The sequence below is a fragment of the Nerophis lumbriciformis genome, linkage group LG14 (assembly GCF_033978685.3).
Source record: "Nerophis lumbriciformis linkage group LG14, RoL_Nlum_v2.1, whole genome shotgun sequence".
In the NCBI taxonomy this organism is placed as follows: Eukaryota; Metazoa; Chordata; class Actinopteri; order Syngnathiformes; family Syngnathidae; genus Nerophis; species Nerophis lumbriciformis.
The window spans coordinates 8,351,324-8,376,323 of record NC_084561.2 but is presented as its reverse complement, the minus strand read 5'-3'; the positions used below and the strand labels follow the sequence as shown (position 1 = coordinate 8,376,323).

Here is a 25,000-nt window from a genome sequence, read left to right as displayed (position 1 = left end):
AGCCGCGCCTTCAATGAACGGCATATTTCAAAACTTTGTCCACCTATAAGCCGCCCCGTGTTGTAAGCCGCATCTAACTGCGCTAAAGGAATGTCAAAAAAACAGTCAAATAGGTCAGTCAAACTTTAATAATATATTAAAACCAGCGTGATGTGGGCGCGCATGGAATCGTATATCAACATGGACGGAGCTGCGTGAAAAAAGCCACCCGGCCTCTTCGCGTAAACTTAAACTTACCTTAACCACTCGCTCATCTTTTCTTCATCCATCCCTTCGAGTTAGCTTTTATGATGACGCCGGCTGGAAAGGTCTCTTTTGGCAAGGTCTTCCTTTTGAGTATTACCATGGGTGGAAGTTTCTGGCCATTAGCATGGCAAGCTAGAACCACAGTGAAGGATGACTTCTCATTCCCTGTGGTGCGAATATTCACCGTACGTGCTCCCGTTGTATCCACAGTGCGGTTCACAGGAATATCAAAAGTCAGTGGAACCTCGTCCATGTTGATAATGTTCTCTGGCCGGATCTTTTTTTCAGCTATCTTGTTTTTACAATATGCACGGAAAGTAGCCAGCTTTTCTTGAAAGTCTTTAGGCAGTTGCTGTGAAATAGTAATCCGTGTGCGGATGGAGAGATTGCGTCTTTTCATGAACCGGATCCCTGTCGCTTAGTAAGAGCCATTTTGTGGTCTTTACAGATGTAAACACACAAAGGAAATGAAACGTACGGTAATATCCGCGCGCTTTTTCTTCTTCTACGCGGGCGGGTGGTTGCTTACAGTAGAAGAAGAAGCGCTTCCTGTTCTATGGGGGCGGGTGCTTACCTTGGCGGTTGCTTGCGTAGAAGAAGAAGCACTTCCTCTTCTACGGGGAAAAAAGATGGCGGCTGTTTACCGTAGTTGCGAGACCGAAACTTTATGAAAATGAATCTTAATATTAATCCATATATAAAGCGCACCGGGTTAAAAGCCGCACTGTCAGCTTTTGAGTAAATTTGTGGTTTTTAGGTGCGGCTAATAGTGCGGAAAATACGGTAATTCCATGACTGTATAAATGGGTTGATATCGGTATCGGTAATTAAAGAGTTGGACAATATCGGAATATGGATATCGGCAAAAAGCCATTATCGGACATCCCTAATAATAATGCATGTACAACCTTTCCATTGCAATAAAGGGGTATTTTGTGTATGTTTTAACGTAATTGGACATTAATTAAACTTGTTTAAATCTCCAAGTTAAATAAAACAAATATCAATAAAATGTATTTTGTCTGTTGGCAAACTTTTGCACTTGATAAAATAAAAATCACAACCAAAAGCAATGACATATGGTGGGGGTTGGGAGCCCCCAAATATACAGAACCAAAACAGTGTATATAATGGCTAAATTGTAAATAATGACAAACAAAGTTGCACTACCCTATTGAACATGTTGGCAGAGGTAGAGTTGTACATTACTGGCAATCAAGTTAGGTCCTTTTTAAACTCAACTGCAGAATAACAATGTAAACACTACATCTTAAGCAGCTGTTTTAATAAGTCAGATGAAAAAAACTTAAGTTTGGCAGATTCCGAGTGGGGAAAAACCAACCCTTAACTTAACCTTAATTGGCGCAGGCCTACGCAAGCGATTGTGACAGTAGTAAAGATTCTCCCTAAACACAAGTGCAGTCTTTAACAGTGGTGATTGCTCGAAGACTGCAAGGGAAACTCAGCTTCCCCTAAAATATACAAAGTGGTAAAATATTTACTGTCAGGTTCAAACACTGATGACATCTATTAAACAAGACAAGAAGCAAGGAATCAAACAGAGTCAGAATTCAATTTGGCTCAGTGAGGAGAAACGTGTACATCTGTACCCTTGTACAGTGTCATTACGCTTTGCTGAAAGATTGTACGCCACCACTTTTATTTGGACTTTCCCTGATTACACGGCAACAGCTGTTTCTAAAGGGACCGGGGTCGTAAACAGCCATCGCTTTTGATTACAAAACAGTTCAAAAGAAAAGGTCGGTTCAAAGAAAAGGTCGTAAAAGTGTTCAAAGAAGAGGTGCCTGGAACTTGGGCAGATCCTGCTTTCTCACCGCTTTGTAGTTCTCGGGTCAAAACAAAATCTTTCTGTTGATTACAATACATCAAAGAAACAGAACACCTTCATGTTGCTTCCCATCCTACACAGTGGAGTTTTATAAGCTTTCTTCTTGGTAGGATCAAAAGACAGCTTTTGTCTTCTCGCCGGGAACTCATGGCAACACAAAGTTTTGTGATAACTTAGATAAAATTATTCTGACATTTACTTTGGTGTTTACATTTCTTGACTAAATATGCGCTCAAGATTTGTTCAAAATCAGCTACTTTCGCGACAGCTGACGCAACTTTCTTCTCATTCATCATAGTGGTAGCGTCACAGTGCATCAAACTAATGCATATTATATATGCATGCCCTAGTAAACAAAAAGAAAAAGTCATTTATTTTGATTGTTACATTTTGAAGTACATTTGTGCAGGTGGGTGCGAATGTACCCATTACCAGAGCTGTACACTAATAGAATAGTTAGCCCCAAGAATCGAATCGAATTTAAGGTGCCAAAAATCCAAAGCCGTACTGACACTGTCTATTGCCATAATAGATATGCATGCTTGATTTATTTTAGGTTATTTTATTTAATTAACATGACCTCGGCTTTTAACCGCTAGCCGCGGCTAATTGCAAATAATAGGACGGCCAAAGTTCACGCGGGTCACAATAACGTCAGCAATTAGTTTGAAACGGAAGATTTGCTAACCTGTCGGGAGTCGTAATAAAGGCCAGTGTGTCGATTTTTATGATGACAAACTCCCCGACTTTATGCACACAGGCCAATCCACATTCTTGGACTGTCATTACATTTGAAGGTGAAGTGCCTTCAAACAGCACTTTTGCCTCTTATTATTTCAGCAATACTTAGGTCATGTAGCTATGAGGGTGCTGTGGTAGATACTGTAAGTATCGTATTTGGACACTCAAAAAAGCAACCTATGACAACTCTTTCATGCATAAATCAGAAAATGGAAATAGTTTTCTTCCGCAGGCCCCATCTCAGGACCGAGGACGCCCTGTGTCCAACTCCTCCAAAAGTTTGGCGGCCGTAGTCGCTCGCCTGGAGAGAAACGCGGCGAGCTCCTGCATGGAGGGCGAAGAGGATCTAGATGAGGACCGACTGGCGGAGGAGGGAGATGATGCGGACGACGAAGATGAAGATATGGAGGCAGAGCATCAGCAGCCGCCACATCAGCAGCCGCCACAGCAGCACCTGGAGGTGAACTCGGACGTGGCCGCGGCGGTCGTTCCCCGCGTCCTGTACGAGGAGCTGGTCCTGAGCTACAGGCAGCAGGAGGAGGAGATGTGCAGGCTGCAGCAGGACTTGGAGAGGACGCGTCGGCAGCTGCTGCAGCAGACCAAGAAACTCAAAGAGTATAGCAGCTTGCTGACGGAAGTCAAAGAGCTGAGGGACTTCAATCGACGGCTGCAGGACGTTCTTCTCATGAGGCTGGGCAGCGGTAAGTCATCAGGCGTGCACACAAACACACACACACACACACACGGTTGTAACTCATCTGATCGTACAGATCACAAGTCAGTGGTTTTTCACCGCCCTTTTTTTGTTTTATAACTGAAATTACTAGGTGAGCCTGGGAGGTGAATCTCTTCACATTAAGATACACGTTACTTTGTTGTTGTCATATTTTATTTTCAATAGAGATGTCCGATAATATCGGACTGCCGATATTATCGGCCGATATTGCTTTAAAATGTAATATCGGAAATTATTGGTATCGGTTTCAAAAAGTAAAATGTATGACTTTTTAAAACGCCGCTGTACGGAGTGGTACACGGACGTAGGGAGAAGTACAGAGCAGTTGCGTCTCCCAGTCATACTTGCCAACCCTCCAGTTTTTCCCGGGAGACTCACAAATTTCAGTGCCCCTTCCGAAAATCTCCCGGGGCAACCATTCTCCCGATTTCCACCCGGACAACAATATTGGGGGCGTGCCTTAAAGGCACTGCCTTTGCGTGCCGGCCCAATCACATAATATCTACGGCTTTTAACACACACAAGTGAATGCAAGTCATACTTGGTCAACAGCCATACAGGTCACACTGAGGGTGGCCGTATAAACAACTTTAACACTGTTACAAATATGCGCCACACTGTGAACCCACACCAAACAAGAATGACAAACACATTTCGGGAGAACATCCGCACCGTAACACAACATAAGCACAACAGAACAAATACCCAGAACCCCTTGCAGCACTAACTCTTCCGGGACGCTACAATATACACCTTCCCTCACCCCCCCACCTCAAACTCCTCATGCTCTCTCAGGGAGAGCATGTCCCAAATTCCATGCTGCTGTTTTAAGGCATGTTAAAAAAAATAATGCACTTTGTGACTTTAATAATAAATATGGCAGTGCCATGTTGGCATTTTTTCCCATAACTTGAGTTGATTTATTTTGGAAAACCTTGTTACATTGTTTAATGCATCCAGCGGGGCATCACAACAAAATTAGGCATAATAATGTGTTAATTCCACGACTGTATTTATCGGTATCGGTTGATATCGGAATCTGTAATTAAGAGTTGGACAATATCGGATATCTGCAAAAAAGCCATTATCGGACATCTCTAATTATCAACATTGATTTTGCACTCTTACCACAGGAGATTAGCTACACAATACTTTTATTTAAAAAGTGTAGGAAGATGAACATGAACCAGGTATAATAAAACTCATGAATATTTGAAGTTTTAAAGAACAAAACTAAACAAAAAGATTATCTGATAAAGAATATGTGACAATGTATGTTTGAAAAGGGATTAAATGGAGGAGGTTCCTTCTTGAATTTTGACAATAGCACTTGTTAGCATTAACTGTAGAAGCTAACATCTCATATTTGTTTGAATAATAAACTAATTATGCAAGTCAAACTTAAAAAACAGACTAACTTTGTTTCTGTTTGTTTGCTGCCTTTAAACATGAAGAATGCTTTCTGGCAAAGTGCTGAATCATCAATAGGGCTGCGAGATATGGCGGAAAACTGTATCAAGTGTTTATCGGTCGATAGTAATAATTATTGATATTTTTTATGAGCTGTAAAAACTAAGGACCAGGAGAAAAATATATTGAATGTAAACATTTTTATTTAAGATGTAAGCTTCCTCTGATTATAACCCCTCAGCTATCAAGGCAGAAAGGAAAGGAAATGTCAACACAACCATTGTGGGGGAAAAAACTCAATGTAAACAAAATTCTAAAATGACATTGAACACTTAACAATACGATGCAAAAATAAGGAATACAGGTATGTAAGAAAAAAGGTGTAACAAAATAGTGCATAGTAGACCTGGGCGATACATCAATTTTATTGATATATTCAAGTTTTTACAAAAATTACGATTAAGAAAAATATATATTATCTTCTTTCTCCGGCATACTTTTTGCCCCCACGAGCTTCCGTAAATTGAGGTTCCATTGTATCAATCAATCAATCAATCAATGTTTATTTATATAGCCCTAAATCACAAGTGTCTCAAAGGGCTGCACAAGCCACAACGACATCCTCGGTACAGAGGATGACAAGTCAGCCCCGCTATCGTGTCAGTTCAGATCACATAAATCTGCAGCCAGACACCGTGGTATGCTGGAAAACTAATATTTATCCATAAAAATTTTAGGAAGCTGCAGACGCTGTTTGGACCTGTTTTTGTTTTGTCTCGTCATGACTCAAACTGGATTGTCGAGCCTTTGGTACACAAACAGTGCTTGTGTTTTCCCAGAAATGGACTTCGCTGGTCAGTCGCTTATAGGCTTTAGAGGTGGTGTTGCCAGATGACAGGAGAAAAACACACGTCAGCTCTATGAAAACAAGTTGCTTATAATAAGGGATCATGCACGGGCTTGGCAAAAGCAACAAAGAATCCGCCACAGCGTTTGGTCTGCTCCCCAAGGTAAATACTAGACAATATTAACACGTCATTCCATAAAACTACTGTAGTTGTTTGTAGTACATCCTAATGTATTGATTTTCAAACGGTATTTATGATCTAAAAGTGTGTTTTTCTTTTGAAAAGGCATGTTGAATGATAAATTGTGGTGCTTTGGGAGAGCCAAGCACCGATTAAATTGATATTAATTCATTGTTTCCCACACATTCATTTATTTGTGGCAGCCCGCCACGAAAGAATTACGTCCGCCACAAATGGATTTTTCGGCTTTTGACTCGCTCAACCGCTCATAAAAGCAATGGGACTCTGTCTGTGAATGTACCTTGTAGTTACAACTCCGGTGCAGTAGGTGGCGGTAGCCTACTATGCATTGTAACTCCGCCAATAGCACTTAATTCACCTGGTGGGCCAGAAGAAGAAGAAGACGAAGTAAAAGAACGGACCGACAGGATCAAAATACGAGGGTAATATAGGTTATAGCTGCATCGCTCGCGGCTCGTCATATATTTAACGTTAATCCGCGATTTCACCGAGCGTATCACTGACGGTGAGCAGCCTGACGCTGCTTCATTAACACCGCCGCTGTTTGACTCGTGGTCCGGGGCAGACACACGTAGTAACAGTCTCCTGTTTTCATACCGACGAGCTAACGTGTCCAGGTTATAACCCTGTTGTCAATAAACACACGTGGAGACGGTGCTTCAGATACTGCATTAATACTGAAGATAAATTGTCCACTGTCCACTGCAGCATGTAAATGCAATGAAAAGAATAAAATCTGAGCCAATCAGCTGTTAAAATGTTGTCCAGGTTAATGTTTTGGCCATTAAAGGCCCTTCATTTCAAGATTTCAACTGTGATCGGGCTTTAAACAGGTGGCTGACCTGTTCAGATGGGTGTAACTCAGGGGTGCTCACACTTTTTCTGCAGGTGAGCTACTTTTCAATTGATCAAGTCGTGGGGATCTACCTCATTCATATATATAATTTATATTTACTTATTTATGAAATATATGTTTTTGTTAACAAGTTAAAAGTGTTTAATGATAATGCAAGCATGTTTAACACATATAGTTAATATTGTTAATAAATTAAAGGTGTTTAATGATAATACAAGTATGTTTAATACATATAGTTAATATTGTTAACAAGTTAAAGGTGTTTAAAGATAATACAAGCATGTTTAACACATATAGTTAATATTGCTAATAAATTAAAGGTGTTTAATGATAATACAAGTATGTTTAATACATATAGTTAATATTGTTAACAAGTTAAAGGTGTTTAAAGATAATACAAGCATGTTTAACACATATAGTTAATATTGTTAACAAGTTAAAGGTGTTTAAAGATAACACAAGCATGTTTAACACATATAGTTAATATTGTTAACAAGTTAAAGGTGTTTAAAGATAATACAAGCATGTTTAACACATATAGATTCCTGTCTTTCATGAAGACAAGAATACAATATAAGTTGGTGTATTACCTGATTCTGATGACTTGCATTGATTGGAATCAGACAGTGGTGCTGATAACGTCCGCATTTTAGAATGGAGGAGAAAAAAAGTCCTCCTTTCTGTCCAATACCACATGAAAGTAGTTGGTTTTTGGCATCTTGTTTGTCCAGCTTCCGTACTCCTTTGTATACACTTTACAAGAAATACATTGTCGGCAAACTCCGTAGCTTGCTAGCTTGTGCACGCCAGCTTTCTGAGACTCTTATTTTGGTAGCGCAACTGTGCAGTCGGTCTTTGGAGTTTTGACGACAGGTACGGCGCCAGAGTCTGTTGAAATAAAGTGTTTCTCGCCTTCCTGTCGGTAATTTTAATGAGCTAAATATGTACATAAAGTGTTGTACTTATATTCCAACTCCGCGTTCTTCTTGGTCATCGCCGCTGCCGCCGCCACCCCCCACCCCCCGACCACACCACCACAAATAGATGCCTGTCCTGTGGGAAACACTGTAATTCATTTCAATAAGAGTGTTTTGAGTGATGAGCTTTGTCATGGAACAAATTGATCTTAAATTGAAGCACCACTGTATTGTAAATAATACAGCATGGCTGTATATCCAATATTGTAAGTTGAGTGCAGAGCGAGCAGCAGTGTACAAAATGCACTTTTGCCAGATGTTGATGTCACTTCAGCCCACACTGCAAATCTGTACCAAGAAGCCACGGTCACTCGCTAGACCATTTAATGGACAGGCGGAAGATTAGAGCACCCCGGGGTGTCTTTGTATGCAAGATGGAGTGAGCTGTCTGATATTAAAAGTCATCAGCTACATTGGAGCTTAACATGGCCAGCCACCAAGCCAGCTTAGCCACTGGGCTAAAATAACCTCCTGTCCCGAGGCACAGGCCAGTCCAGGCTGAGCCAGACAAACATTCGGGCGCTTGTCCAGTGCCTCAAAACTGGAAACCACATGTCCGAATGCCTCCTGTGCAACCGGTTGTTTACAGCTTCCAAGTACTCTTTGTTTTTGTTAAAAAAGTGAGCTTTGTTTTAAGAAATGTCTTGCGTGCTGTCCTTGTTGTCCTCTCTAGAGCCGATGCACGACAATGGCACTCAGACAATCAAGGCTGAAGTGGTTGAACCCATTGTTGAGGCCCAGGAAGCATTCCGAGAAGAAGCCAACACCAGTTCCAGCTACTCACCCTCTCCTAGAACAGTCTACACCTGCAACGATGGCAAGGTCAGCCTCTCTTTGTCTCACTCACACATGATTGCTACCTCTGCTTTTCAAAACCATACATAATGCTGTTTTTCAGTTGTTTGATGGCATTCATTGAATGTATACTAGTTGGTTTTAGTCCGTGGAACTCATTTCCTTATTTGAAACAATACTGATTTAACTGGCATACAAAAAAACAAATTAACAAGAGCCTCCTCTCTATTAAGCCTTACTTCAAACTAGAGATGTCCGATAATGGCTTTTTGCCGATATCCGATATCCCGATATTGTCCAACTCTTAATTACCGGCCGATAAATGCTTTAAAATGTAATATCGGAAATTATCGGTATTGGTTTCAAAAAATAAAATGTATGACTTTTTAAAACGCCACTGTACAGAGTGGTACACGGACGTAGGGAGAAGTACAGAGCAGTTGCGTCTCCCAGTCATACTTGCCAAGAGACTCCCGAATTTCAGTGCCCCTCTCGAAAATCTCCCGGGGCAACCATTCTCCCGAATGTCACCCGATTTTCCACCCAGACAACAATATTGGGGGCGTGCCTTAAAAGCACTGCCTTTGCGTGCCGGCCCGGTCACATAATATCTACTGCTTTTCACACACACACAAGTGAATGCAATGCATACTTGGTCTACAGCCATACAGGTCACACTGAGGGTGGCCATATAAACAACTTTAAAGGGGAACATTATCACAATTTCAGAATTGTTAAAACCATTAAAAATCAGTTCCCAGTGGCTTATTATATTTTTCGAAGTTTTTTTCAAAATTGTACCCATCATGCATATCCCTAAAAAAGCTTCAAAGTGTCTGATTTTATAAACACCCGTCCATTTTCCTGTGACGTCACATAGTGAAGCCAACACAAACAAACATGGCGGAAAGAACAGCAAGCTATAGCGACATTAGCTCGGATTCAGACTCGGATTTCAGCGGCTTAAGCGATTCAACAGATTACGAATGTATTGAAACGGATGGTTGTAGTGTGGAGGCAGGTAGCGAAAACGAAATTGAAGAAGAAACTGAAGCTATTGAGCCACATCGGTTTGAACCGTATGCAAGCGAAACCGACGAAAACGACACGACAGCCAGCGACACGGGAGAAAGTGACGACGAATTCGGCGATCGCCTTCAAACCAACGATTGGTATGTGTTTGTTTGGCATTAAAGGAAACTAACAACTATGAACTAGGTTTACAGCATATGAAATACATTTGGCAACAACATGCAGTTTGAGAGTGCAGACAGCCCAATTTTCATCAATTAATATATTCTGGAGACATACCCTCATCCGCGCTCTTTTCCTGAAAGCTGATCTGTCCAGTTTTGGAGTTGATGTCAGCAGGCCAGGGAAGCTAGGGTCGATAGGGGGTTTAGCTCGCTCGCCTGCGGGAACAAACTGCCGCCATTGCTTGCCGTGCTACCGAGGTCCTTTGTCCCTGAATAGCTCACACACTCCGGCAGATTCAATGGGGGTCTGGCGGCAGATTTCTTTGACTTTATCGTTGGAAATGCATCTGCTTTGAGTGTCGCAGGATATCCACACATTCTTGCCATCTCTGTCATAGCATAGCTTTCGTCTGTAAAGTGTGCGGAACAAACGTCCAATTTCTTGCCACTTTCGCATCTTTGGGCCACTGGTGCAACTTGAATCCGTCCCTGTTCGTGTTGTTTCACCCTCCGACAACACACCGACGAGGCATGATGTCTCCAAGGTACGGAAAACAGTCGAAAAAACGGAAAATAACAGAGCTGATTTGACTCGGTGTTTGAGAAAATGGCGGATTGCTTCCCGATGTGACGCCACGTTGTGACGTCATCGCTCCGAGAGCGAATATTAGGAAGGCGTTTAATTCGCCAAAATTCACCCATTTAGAGTTCGGAAATTGGTTAAAAAAATATATGGTCTTTTTTCTGCAACATCAAGGTATATATTGACGCTTATGTTCCCCTTTAACACTGTTACAAATATGCGCCACACTGTGAACTCACACCAAACAAGAATGACAAACACATTTCGGGAGAACATCCGCACCTCAAACGGCGTGGCGCAGTGGAAGAGTGGCCGTGCGCGACCCGAGGGTCCCTGGTTCAATCCCCACCTAGTACCAACCTCGTCATGTCCGTTGTGTCCTGAGCAAGACACTTCACCCTTGCTCCTGATGGGTGCTGGTTAGCGCCTTGCATGGCAGCTCCCTCCATCAGTGTGTGAATGTGTGTGTGAATGGGTAAATGTGGAAGTAGTGTCAAAGCGCTTTGAGTACCATGAAGGTAGAAAAGCGCTATACAAGTACAACCCATTTATCGTTTAACACAACATAAACACAACAGAACAAATACCTAGAACCCCTTGCAGCACTAACTCTTCCGGGACGCTACAATATACACCCCCCGCTACCCTGCGCCCCCCCATCTCAACCCCGCCCACTTCAACCTCCTCATGCGCTCTCAGGGAGAGCATGTCCCAAATTCCAAGCTGCTGTTTTGAGGCATGTTAAAAAAAATAATGCACTTTGTGACTTCAATAATAAAAATATGGCAGTGCCTTGTTGGCATTTTTTTCCATAACTTGAGTTGATTTATTTTGGAATACCTTGTTACATTGTTTAATGCATCCAGCGGAGCATCACAACAAAATTAGGCATAATAATGTGTTAATTCCACGACTGTATATATCGGTATCGGTTGATATCGGAATCGGTAATTAAGAGTTGGACAATATCGGAATATCGGATATCGGCAAAAAGCCATTATCGGACATCTCTAGTTAATTGTTTTTCTTTATCACTTTGCTTTTCCCTTATTTTCATGGAAACATTTTAATAATCATTTTATTTTTTGTAACAGCTGAATGATTAGCACAGTTACAGTATAAATAAGTATTTGTGAATGAATTAGTCATCTTTGTTGTCTGTAAGCACATGCCTAAAATAACTTAAGCTGCATTTAGAAGTCGATTTAAAAAAAATTAGAGCCATTAAATATGTGTACGTAGGGCTGGGCGATATGGCCTTTTATTAATATCTCGATATTTTTAGGCCACGTCACGATACACAATTTATATTTTGATATTCTGCCTTAGCCTTGAATGAACACTTGATGCATATAATCACAGCAGTGTGATGATTCTATGTGTCTTCATTAAAACATTCTTCTTCATACTGCATTAATATATGCTCATTTTAAACTTTCATGCAGAGAGGGAAACCACAACGAAGTCAATTTAGCAAAAGTGTATTTATTAAACAGTTATTAAGCAGTGGCACAAACATTCATGTCATTTCCAAAACAGAAAGTGCAAGATTGTCAGAGACATTTTAAAACAAGCTATGAGTGCACTTTTGTGCATGATGTCACTAAGATGACATATCAAAACGACACTAAATTAAAGTGCACTTTTTGTACAGAACGCCACTACAATAGTTTCAAACAAATAAAGTTCACTTTTGTGCATGATGTCACACAAGATATTTCAATAAGTGTCAAATAAAAATGAGCTGCATACTAGGAAATCGAATAGTGTTTGTCCTTCACTATGTGGTAGGTTCCTGCGGACGTTATCTCCTTCTGTTGTTGACTTCTTTTTTTTCATACGGTGTTGATGTGGAAATGGAAGACGCCAAGCTCAATAGGGTCAGTGCTGGTTGCTCCGGCATTTTGTGGGTGTGACACTGAACGGAGATGTTGACATGCGGAGTTTCAAGCACTCTTCATTCTCTAGCGGGTGACTTTTCAAATGATGCTACAAATTAGCAGTGGTGCTAAGTTGCTAACGCTTTTGCCGCATAATTGTTCAACATCTTCCCACTTGAAGCCAAACCACCGCCAGACGATGTTTTTCTGGGGGAATTAATTCTTCTTCCTTCATTTGTTACCAGATTCGCACCTTCTTTCTCTCGTATTACCACTCGTACCTCTTCGCTAGCATCACAGTGTATGCGTCAATGATCACAATTCACCCTGTATGACCATAAATTATGGGGTTCCCCAGGGATCCATCTTGGGGCCTCTCCTTTTTATCCTATACATAAATGATTTTGTAAACTCCTCCGAAACTTTTCATAAAATAATTTTTGCTGACGATACAAATTTGTTTACCTCACACAGGAGCCTACACCATCTACAAGTAACTGTCAATTCAGAGCTTGTGAAAGTAGATTCCTGGTTCAAATGCAATAAGCTTTCACTTAATGTAAATAAAACACATTTTATTCTATTTCGTTCTAATAAAAACCGGACAAATACTGAGCACTGCCATATCAACATCAATGGGCAGGAAATACAGAGAGTGTACTCCACAAAATTCCTGGGGGTCATCATTGACGAATACCTCAATTTCAAATGTCACATTAGCCATCTGTTAAACAAATTATCCAAATATGTTGGCCTGTTCTTTCACCTTCGTCATTATCTTCCTCTTTATGCTCTACTCACCCTATATAAAACTCTCTTTGAACCACATCTAAACTACTGTAATGTCATCTGGTGTAACACCTTCCCTACCTACCTCCACAAATTAGAATCCATGCAAAAGAAAATTATACGGGCCCTGTCATGGTCCAAGTTTAATGCCCCCACTCGACATCTATTCCATAATTATCATCTCTTAAGACTGACAGAGTTCAATATTTATCAAAATGCTTGTTTAACCTATCAAGTCATTTACAGGCTGAATTTAAGGCTCTGTAGCTTGGTTCCTATCTACCATCCCCAGCATGCCCACAACACTCGTAACTTAGATCTGATATCAGGCAAACATCGTTTACTGGATTGTACCGCTCGAAGTGTTGTATGCAGGGGACCAAAGATTTGGAACCGGCTTAATGAGAGCCTCAAGATGCTGTATCCATTCTCCAACTTCAAAAATAAACTAAAAACTTATCTATTAACCACCTATATTTAATGCCTCATGTGGGGTAGACTACTGTTGGGTTTTGCATGGTTGAATGAATGTATGTATAAATGTGTATGCTTGCTTTAGTACTATTATCTTGTGTTAATCATATAGCGTTGTTTTTTGTTTTGTTTTTTGTTGTTGTGCTTGCTACCATGTTTCATCATTCCATGTATATACTATCCTCTGGACCCCCTGTCAAAAGCTTCTTCTAGCTTATTTGGGGGACCCTTTCACGTACCAACATCTTTAAATGATGATATTTCACTACTATTGTATTTGTTATATGGTATTGTGAATAAACTTGAAACTTAAACAGCTAACGTTACCATTGATGCTCCGCGAAGGAGTATGACGTTGCACGCGCGTCAATATGTGACGTATATAAGAAGGTGCGCTTGCTTTTTGTCTGTTAGGAGAGACAAGAAAGAGAAGAAAAGCCTGTAGTGTAATGCCCGTAGCTAAAAGCAACTGCGTGAGGACGTATACTCCAATATCACCATATAGTCATTTTCTATATCGCACAGAGACAAACCCGCGATATAACGATTATGTTCGATATATTTCCCAGCCCTATGTGTACGCTTTATCATCAGACTAGTCGACTAATTATTGTAGTAGTCCTTGACGAATCGACTCTGAATAATCTTTAGTTGCGGCCCTTGGGGATCGGTCCTTCCCCTCTACCCAGCTCTAGTTGGAGCTCTGGCAGGTCTACGCGAGAGAAGCTTCTTATGGTTCCCGCATTAAAGCATTAGAGTCGACTATAATGTAAGCAGCATCCTGTCTCCGCTGACAGCGGTGCACGTGCTACTACAAGCTGTGGGACCTGCAGACACCTCAAGCGTGAAGAACTCTTGCAAATTAGAGCGCTCCCACTACAGGGACCACATATTAATAATTTGCACTAGAGAAATGCAATGATTGACAGGTTAGCCTCAGCGAGCGGCGTGGAAAGGCACGAAGAAAGGACGAGGAGCCGGCTCGAAGAAATAAAGACAGGAAACTGTGAGGGAGAACGAAAACAATCCTTCCTTACTGGAGGGCCGTAGAAAGCCTCTGGCGTGGGGCCCAAAGCACATTAGTCGCACAGGGAAAATCCTTTTTGGACTCCAGCCTAAAGACTTTAGAGCGATGAGAGCGCTGAGAGAAAGCAAGTCAGATATGGCCCCTGCTGCGTCTGCCCACCTAAATGACCAAAGCACACCGCTGGGCCGGCGATCGGCTTGGAGTGCTCGGTACGAGCTTATGCAACGTCCTGCGGAGAGATACATGCTAAGTTCATGGTGGAAATAATCCAAACTACAAGCAGCCAGTGGCCTGAGTTTACTCGTTTATCCTTGTCGGGGAAAGTGGTGAGCTGTTTGGTTTAAGGATGTCTTCCACCATGGTTAGCTATGATCTGCCTGCTTTCTCCCCTTTTGGCTCGCTGGATTAGTCTGAGGTCACCTCGCACTAATGGGTTAATGGGCGTGAGGGTTCATGCCAATGGATTTCCAGTGGAAATGAGTTCCTAAATATAATGCCAAATTAGGTTGACAGTTGTCATGGCACTCACTTATGCTGCCTTCTCGTGTGTGGTGTTGGTTGCTATGAGTCACTATTTAATTATCTGTTTGAATTGTGACCTTTTTAATTAACAAGTCTTTTTATAGCCAACCAGAAGTATTTGCTGAAACAACACTCAACATAATCTATCATCCATTGTTTATAGGGTTAGGCGCTATAAGTGTTCAACTTCAGCCTAAACCCTTTCGGTCTGCAACATTTTCATTTTCATTTTCAATCTATGAATGTACAACTGTTTGTTTATTTTGTTGACCATTGACCGAAGAATAATAAACTAAGATGTGTGTATGTGTAAAGCAATTTGTGTCTTAAGTTGTGTGCGCTAGAGATGCGCGGATAGGCAATTATTTCATCCGCAACCGCATCAGAAAGTCGTCAACCATCCGCAATCCACCCGATCTAACATTTGATCAGAACCGCATCCGCCCGCCATCCGCCCGCCATCCGCCCGCACCCGCCCGTTGTTATATATCTAATATAGACGATGCAAGGCATTAGTGAGGTTATAAAGCTTTTGCCTGTTAAAGAAAGGAGACTGATCCAATGCAGCACAGACATTCGCGTGCCACGCTGTCACGACCCAGACGCACACCAGTGCGCAATCATATGGGAGCCACGCTGAGCGCACCTCCAAGCGCGTCTCGCTGCCGGCGACGGCCGGGTATATGGGCCCGACGCTCCAGCGCCATCCATTTTCAGGGCTAGTTGATTCGGCAGGTGGGTTGTTACACACTCCTTAGCGGGTTCCAACTTCCATGGCCACCGTCCTAGCTGAGGTCTATATCAACCAGGGTGAGCCCCACCCCTTTCGTGAGCGCACTGCGCGCGGAGTGACCCCTGTTACGCGCCCCCGGCAACAGGGGTGGCGGGCAGGTAAGCTGCGCGGGCGGAGCGCGCGGACTGACCCCTGTTACGAGCCCCCGGCCACGGGGGTGGCGGGCAGGTAAGCTGCTTACCTGCTGCGCGTGACGCCGGCCGCGGCGAAGGCGGACGAGGCGGGGTGTCGGTGCGGTAGGCGCGGTGGTGACCCTGGACGTGCGTCGGGCCCTTCTCGCGGATCGCCTCAGCTACGGCTCTCGGGGGAAGGGGCCTCGGTCCCGGACCCCGGCGAGGCGTCCCTTCTCCGCTCTGTAAAAGTGTCCATTTCTTTTCTTTTTTTTCTTCTGTTGTGGCATATGCTGCAGGTGCCTGCTCGTTTTTCGTATGTGGGTAACAACATTTAACTACGGTATGTATATATATTTCCGAATTGGTTTAACTGCCACCCGCCTGAATCTATTTAAAATTAAAAAAAATTTAATAATTTGAACCACCCGACCCGACCCGCGGATAAAATCTAATTTTTTTTAATTTCATCCGCCCGATCCGCGGATAATCCGCGGACTCCGCGGTTGTGCCCGCAAACCGCGCATCTCTAGTGTGCGCATCTGTAATCAGATGTGGTTGAAGCAGGAACCTTGATTAACTGTTTACACATGACATTTTGCTACCTTTCTGCTGTTGTGTACGTGTATTCAGATGTGTGTATGTGTAAAGCAATCTGTTTCTAAGAGTTGTGTGTGAAGCAGGATCGCTGATTGGCTGTCTTTCTACATGTGACTTTTTGCTACGTTTCTGCCATTAGAGTTGTGTGTGTGTGTGTGCATTTGTGTAAAACAATCTGTGTGCGTAAAAAATAAGTCTGAAATCAGATTTGTGTGAGGTCAGGAACTCTGATTGGCCGTCAGTTTACACGAGACTTTTGCGACACGACTGGTGTAAGAGTCGTGCGTCCGCACAGGAACCCCAACTTGGGTCTGTAACGTCACCTCGCCTCTCCTGGTACTCGCCACTAGTCGGCGCTGTGCACCCACTCTCACGACTTGATGTACATACAAGTTCATGTCAGTAATGTGACGACTACACTACACACATCTGCATACGGATACACAACTCTAACGGCAGAAAAGGTAGCAAAAATACAACCAACCAATCGAGGAAATACGGACAGAGATGTTTTTTTGCCCAGAGACAAATCACAATAGGGACAAGCTAAAACACACACATTGAGATACAGACACACACAGCTTGAGCTCCACTAATACATTTGTGTTGCACAAACAGACTTTCGCTTTGTTTTATTTGCTGCAAAATGTCTCTTGTCGAAGAAAACATGTAATAAATGTCACATGACTGCTGTCAAACACAACATGAATAAATATTTGGACTACCGGTGAAGTAGAATTACTTATCAAATTTAGAGGGGAACTGCCCATTTTTGGAATGTTGCTTACCATTCACTATCTCTATGTAAGACAAGAACACGTATTTTTTTCTTTTTTTATGCATTCTAATTTGTAAAGTACACTGTGGCTAACAATGCAGCTAATGCTCTCTAAAAACAACCTAAACCTGCCAACAAAACTCCCATTTACATTGTGTTGCCTGTATATTAATTATTATTATTAGGGATATTGTTATTATAAGCACTGTCAGAATGATTGTATCTAAGTTATCACAAAACTTTGTGTTACATTGAGTTCAGCTCGCCCTGCGAGAGGACAAAAGCTTCCTTTGATCCTACCAAGCAAAAGGCTCGTAAAACTTCACCGTGTAGGATAGGGAGCGACACGAGGGTGTCGGTTTCTTTGATGTATTGTAATCCACAGGAAGATTTTGTCTTGACCCGAGATTTACAAAGCGGAGAGGAAGCAGGGCCTGACTCCCCTCCAGGCACCTTTTTTTTTTTTTAAACTGTTTTACGACCTTTTCTTTTAACTGTTTTGTAATCAAAGGCGATGGCGGTTTACGACCCCCGTTCCTTTAGAAACAGCTGTTGCCATTTAATCAGGGAAAGTCCAAATAAAAGAGGAGGCGTACAATCTTTCGTCAGAGCGTGGGACGACACTGTGCAAGAGTACAGTGTCTACGCGTTTCTCCTCAATTGAGCTAAATTGAATTATATCTCTGTTTAATTCCTTGCTTCTTGTCTTGTTTAATAAATGTCATCAGTGTTTGAACCTGACAAGCACTAACGCACAGGAACTACCTTTAGTGGTGCCGTGATAACAGAGAGGTAACTAGCTTATGCAGCTATTGACATATTGAGCCGGTGAGCTGCTGCATTGCCTCTGAATTGGTGAAAGTTAATTATAGATGATAAATCATGCTTCTCCACTGCATAATAGCAGGTTGGTCAGCCTTGACATTCATCTTATAGACCCGAAAAGACGCTTGTTTTATTTTAAATATATCATTTTTAATTTTCATAAGGATTATTATTTAATTATTCATCTAAACGGGAAGATATAAACATCCCATCAGTCGGCATACCAGTGAGAGCAGACATTGTACACTAAGTCAGTGGTTTCTCAAATGGGGGTACGCGTACCCCTGGGGGTACTTGAAGGTATGCCAAGGGGTACGTGAGATTTTTTTTAAATGTCTGTCAAAAAGAACTGTGAAAAGAAATGCAACAATGCAATATTCAGTGTTGACAGCTAGATTTTTTTTGTGGACATGTTCCATAAATATTGATGTTTTTTGTGAATAAATGTTTAGAATTAAGTTCATGAATCCAGATGGATCTCTATTCCAATCCCCAAAGAGGGCACTTTAAGTTGATGATTACTTCTATGTGTAGAAATCTTTATTTATAATTGAATCACTTGTTTATTTTTCAACAGGTTTTTAGTTATTTTTATATCTTTTTTACCAAATAGTTCAAGAAAGACCACTACAAATGAGCAATATTTTGCACTGTTATACAATTTAATAAATCAGAAACTGATGACATAGTGCTGTATTTTACTTCTTTATCTCTTTTTTTCAACCAAAAATGCTTTGCTCTGATTAGGGGGTACTTGAATTAAAAAAAAATGTTCACAGGGGGTACATCACTGAAAAAAGGTTGAGAACCACTGCGCTAAGTGATTGTTTTATCATATTCATTGTTTGTATTTCTTGTTTAGCACTTAGCATTAATGCTAATTGCTAGGTCCACTTATCACTTAGCTTCTAAAACTTCTGACTCATTCTACATATATGCTCAGGCTCAAAATGACACAGCTCTGGATCATCATTCGTACCAAAGTGGTAGTCATTGTCTCTCAGGAAGTCTGCTATGATGAGTAGTGATGTTTTTTAAAGAAATAGCGAAAAATGTGATGCGTCTGTAAAATTAATGCTCAGCCGTTATGCTTACAATTAGAGATGTCCGATAATGGCTTTTTTGCCGATATTCCGATATTGTCCAACTCTTAATTACCGATTCCGATACCGATATATACAGTCGTGGAATTAACACATTATTATGCCTAATTTTGTTGTGATGCCCCGCTGGATGCATTAAACAATGTAACAAGGTTTTCCAAAATAAATCAACTCAAGTTATGGAAAAAATGCCAACATGGCACTGCCATATTTATTATTGAAGTCACAAAGTGCATTATTTTTTTTAACATGCCTCAAAACAGCAGCTTGGAATTTAGGACATGCTCTTCCTGAGAGAGCATGAGGAGGTTGAGGCGGGGGGTGTATATTGTAGCGTACCGGAAGAGTTAGTGCTGCAAGGGTTTCTGGGTATTTGATCTGTTGTGTTACGGTGCGGATGTTCTCCCGAAATGTGTTTGTCATTCTTGTTTGGTGTGGGTTCACAGTGTGGCGCATATTTTTAACAGTGTTAAAGTTGTTTATACGGCCACCCTCACTGTGTCCTGTATGGCTGTTGATCAAATATGTCTTGCATTCACTTGTGTGTGTGAAAAGCAGTAGATATTATGTGATTGGGCCGGCACGCAAAGGCAGGCCCTTTAAGGTTTATTGGCGCTCTGTACATAAATGTTACTTTTTGAAACCGATACCGATAATTTCCGATATTACATTTTAAAGCATTTATCGGCCGATAATATCAGCAGTCCGATATTATCGGACATCTCTACTTACAATGACCAAAATATGTAAAAAGGACAATTTGAATGTGTCTGTTACTATAATACATATAAACTTATAGCTTGTATATTAAAGGTTGATGAAGGTTTTTGGATATTTTTAGAGCGAATTTCATTAGCTTCATGGTTAGCTGACTTCTGCTAGCATTTATTTATGAGTCAGAAAGCATAAAAAAGGGTTTGGTTGTCTCACTTTAGGATTTTGAATGTCTGATAATATCGGACTGACGATATTCTTGGCCGATAAATGTTTTAAAATGTAATATAGGAAATTATCGGTATCGGTTTCAAAAAGTAAAATGTATGACTTTTTAAAACGCAGCTGTACGGAGTGGTACACGGACGTAGGGAGAAGTACAGACCAGTTGCGTCTCCCAGTCATACTTGCCAACCCTCCCCATTTTCCCGGGAGACTCCCGAATTTCAGTGCCCCTCCCGAAAATCTCCCGGGGCAACCATTCTCCCGATTTTCTCCCTATTTCCACCCAGACAACAATATTGGGGGCGTGCCTTAAAGGCACTGCCTTTGCCTGCCGGCTCAATCACATATCTACGGCTTTTAACACACACACACACACAAGTGAATGCCATGCAGATCACACTGAGGGTGGCCGTATAAACAACTTTAACACTGTTACAAATAAGCGCCACACTGTGAACCCACACCAAACAAGAATGACAAACACATTTCGGGAGAACATCCGCACCGTAACACAACATAAACACAACAGAACAAATACCCAGAACCCCTTGCAGCACTAACTCTTCCGGGACACTACAATATACACACCCCGCTACCCCCTACCCTCCAAACCCCCCACCTCAACCTCCTCATGCTCTCTCAGGGAGAGCATGTCCCAAATTCCAAGCTGCTGTTTTGAGGCATGTTAAAAAAAATAATGCACTTTGTGACTTCAATAATAAATATGGCAGTGCCATGTTGGCTTTTTTCCATAACTTGAGTTGATTTATTTTGGAAAACCTTGTTACATTGTTTAATGCATCCAACGGGGCATCACAACAAAATTAGGCACAATAATGTGTTAATTTCACAACTGTATATATTGGTATCGGTTGATATCGGAATCGGTAATTAAGAGTTGGACAATATTGGAATATCGGATATCAGCAAAAAAGCCATCATCGGACATCTCTAATTTTGAATGATGGGCAAAGCTCCAAAAAAGTTCAGTTCCCCTTTTAAATGAAGTGTAATTTCAGCCACCTGATGGCACCACCTTTTATTTTTCCTTCTGCTGAAAAAGACTGCACATCTGGAGCAAATGCCACTAATTCAGGAAATGTGTTGTTATTAAAAAAAAGGTCAAAATGACATGAATGAACAATTTTTTCTAAGTATCGTACTGAAGCTGGACAGGTAAGTGGTTGGGATTCAACTAAAAAGCTCCGGTAGTATTGTCCTAGTGTTGTCGTTGACACCTGTACCTCACACAGGTACACCTCGGTGGCGGGATCTGGGTGGAGGAGGAGAAGTGGCACCAGCTCCAGCGCACCCAGGGCGACTCCAAGTTCACAAAGAACCTGGCGGTCATGATCTGGGGCACGGAAACCCTGAAAAACCGCAGCGTCACCGGCGTGGCCACCAAAAAGAAGAAAGACGCCCTTCCCAAACCTCCGCTCTCACCGAGCAAGCTAAAAATAGTCCGAGGTAAGTGGACTCTACCCGCCGGTCCGCTTTTAGTCGTGAAGCCTGACCGCTCACATTGTGTCGTCTCTCTCAGAGTGTCTCTATGACCGAGTGTCCCAAGAGACCGCAGACAGTGCAGAGATCACACAGAGATTGTCCAAAGTGAACAAATACATTTGTGAGAAGATCATGGACATCAACAAGTCCATCAAGAACGAGGAGCGACGGGAGTCCAAGCTGCTTATCAGACAGACAGTCAAGATGGAGAACTTTACCTACGATGGCATGTAAAGATGTCACACCAGCATCCTCCCCGTCACATGGTCCGAGGTTACGGATCAGGGTGCTTTGAGGCTGATCATCACAGTCTCCGCATCCTTGATTCATTCGATCGGTCATGACCCCCCTTTTCAAGCCAACACCTTCCTCCAGTCTGCCTATTCGGTTCCAGACAGCTTTACCCACCAACACAGTGTGAGTGTTTTGTTTTGGGTAAGCTTTACCACGGTATCGGTACCAAGATATGTTGAAAAAGATTGTGAAATTCACGTATTGTTCTGTGTCAGAACATTATTCTGAGTCTTCTACGCTTTTAAAAAGTACAAGATGATTCCCCTGTATCAAAGGATTCCGACGCCGTAGACGTGTCAGAACCTTGTTTGCGGTTGGTACTGAGTCAATTAAGTCTTAACTGCAGAGACACTGTTGCTGAAAGAGATTGTAGTGGCCGTGACTTATAAGTCATTTTATAGAAGCTTCTAAAGAGAGTTTAGTCGGATTTGCACAAAATTGTACTTAAACTGATGTTTTTAAGGGTTACTTAGGGGGGAAATTACCTGAATAGTACATTCCCTAAAAGTATCGGACAGTGGAACCTCCAAAGTGGAACATCTGTGACGGAGGTTGACTTACAAGTTGTTCCGATTCCAGAACAAATTTTAGGAAAGAGCGTGAAGTCAATAAATTACCGTATTTTCTAGAGATGTCCGATAATACCGGACTGCCGATATTAACGGCTAATAAATGCTTTAAAATGTAAAATAGGAAATTATCGGTATCGGTTTCAAAAAGTAAAATGTATGACTTTTTAAAACGCCGCTGTGTACACGGACGTAGGGAGAAGTACAGAGCGCCAATAAACCTTAAAGGCACTGCCTTTGCGTGCCGGCACACACACTGAGGGTGGCCGTACAAACAACTTTAACACTGTTACAAATATGCGCCACACTGTGAACCCACACCAAACAAGAATGACAAACACATTTTCTTAACTGCAGAGACACTGTTGCTGAAAGAGATTGTAGTGGCCGTGACTTATAAGTCATTTTATAGAAGCTTCTAAAGAGAGTTTAGTCGGATTTGCACAAAATTGTACTTAAACTGATGTTTTTAAGGGTTACTTAGGGGGAAATTACCTGAATAGTACATTCCCTAAAAATATCGGACAGTGGAACCTCCAAAGTGGAACATCTGTGACGGAGGTTGACTTACAAGTTGTTCCGATTCCAGAACAAATTTTAGGAAAGAGCGTGAAGTCAATAAATTACTGTATTTTCTAGAGATGTCCGATAATACCGGACTGCCGATATTAACGGCCGATAAATGCTTTAAAATGTAATATCGGAAATTATCGGTATCGGTTTCAAAAAGTAAAATTTATGACTTTTTAAAACGCCGCTGTGTACACGGACGTAGGGAGAAGTACAGAGCGCCAATAAACCTTAAAGGCACTGCCTTTGCGTGTCGGCACACACACTGAGGGTGGCCGTACAAACAACTTAAACACTGTTACAAATATGCGCCACACTGTGAACCCACACCAAACAAGAATGACAAACACATTTCGGGAGAACATCCGCACCGTAACACAACATAAACACAACAGAACAAATGCCCAGAACCCCTTGCAGAACTAACTCTTCCGGGACGCTACAATATACACCCCCGCTACCCCCAAACCAACCCTGCCCACCTCAACCTCCTCATGCTCTCTCAGGGAGAGCATGTCCCAAATTCCAAGCTGCTGTTTTGAGGCACGTTAAAAAAAAAATGCACTTAGTGACTTCAATAATAAATATGGCAGTGCCATGTTGGCATTTTTTTTTTCCATAACTTGAGTTGATTTATTTTGGAAAACCTTGTTACATTGCTTAATGCATCCAGTGGGGGCATCACAACAAAATTAGGCATAATAATGTGTTAATTCCACGACTGTATATATCGGTATCGGTAATTAAGAGTTGGACAATATCGGATATCGGCATAAAAGCCATTATCAGACATCTGTAGTATTTTCCAGACTATGGAGCGCAATTGTATATGAGTCGCACCAACTAAACTTTCAGCGGAAATAAATATGTTTTCCATACATTAGCCACACTGGACTATTAGCCGCATATGTATACGTTGTAAAATTAGTTATTTACACATACTTTTTTTTTTAAAGGTTTATTTACATAACCTAATTGTTTCCGAACGGTGCCTGTAACACGGCAGTAAAACGGCTGATCAAACAAAACAGAAAAGTCATCATCATGGACAACACTGGCTGCGGATGCTAGCTCTCCAATCAGCTAAACAGACTCAATATTTACTGAATTTACTGAGACATTTATGAAACTGAAACAGTACAAAAAGAATGGCATTGTAAGTTAAATATACTAACTTTTATACCTTTTGGTTTTCACCCTCTTTTTGTGCCCTTGTGTGCATTATCCTTTCCATCCTTACCCTTTCCATCCTTTGTAACTGAGCTGCTGTATGGAACAATTTCCCTTGTGGATCAAACGTGTTAGCATATTAGCTAATGCTAACGACACCAGCTTGATTACATTACGGTACCATGTACAAGTACCGTATTTTTCGGACTATAAGTCGCAGTTTTTTTTCATAGTACTCAGGAGCAACTTATGTGTGAAATTATTAACACATTACCGTAAAATATCAAATAATATTATTTAGCTCAATCACGTAAGAGACTAGACGTATAAGATTTCATGGGATTTAGCGATTAGGAGTGACAGATTGTTTGGTAAACATCTAGCATGTTCTATATGTTATAGTTATTTGAATGACTCTTACCATAATATGTTACGTTAACATACCAGTTGGTTATTTATGCCTCATATAACGTACACTTATTCAGCCTGTTGTTCACAATTCTTTATTTATTTTAAATTGCCTTTCAAATGTCTATTCTTGATGTTGGGTTTTATCAAATAAATTTCCCCCAAAAATGCGACTTATACTCCAGTGCGACTTATATATGTTTTTTCC

At 41.5% G+C, this 25,000-nt stretch overlaps 2 protein-coding genes across 3 annotated transcripts in view; both read left to right on the top strand.

Moving 5' to 3' along the window:
* bend5 (BEN domain containing 5) overlaps positions 1-23,766 on the top strand; it is a 39,572-nt gene extending 15,806 nt beyond the window's left edge. For both annotated transcript variants that reach the window (XM_072914622.1, XM_072914623.1), the window contains 4 exons: positions 3,069-3,537; positions 8,538-8,686; positions 21,532-21,745; positions 21,819-23,766. In XM_072914622.1, coding sequence (XP_072770723.1) covers positions 3,069-3,537; positions 8,538-8,686; positions 21,532-21,745; positions 21,819-22,015 — 1,029 coding nt within the window. In that variant the 3' untranslated portion in view covers positions 22,016-23,766. The remainder of the gene's footprint in view (positions 1-3,068; positions 3,538-8,537; positions 8,687-21,531; positions 21,746-21,818) is intronic.
* The window catches only part of agbl4 (AGBL carboxypeptidase 4), a 1,010,561-nt gene that overhangs the window by 758,865 nt on the left and 226,696 nt on the right, over positions 1-25,000 (top strand). The gene's annotated exons all lie outside the window — the stretch shown is intronic.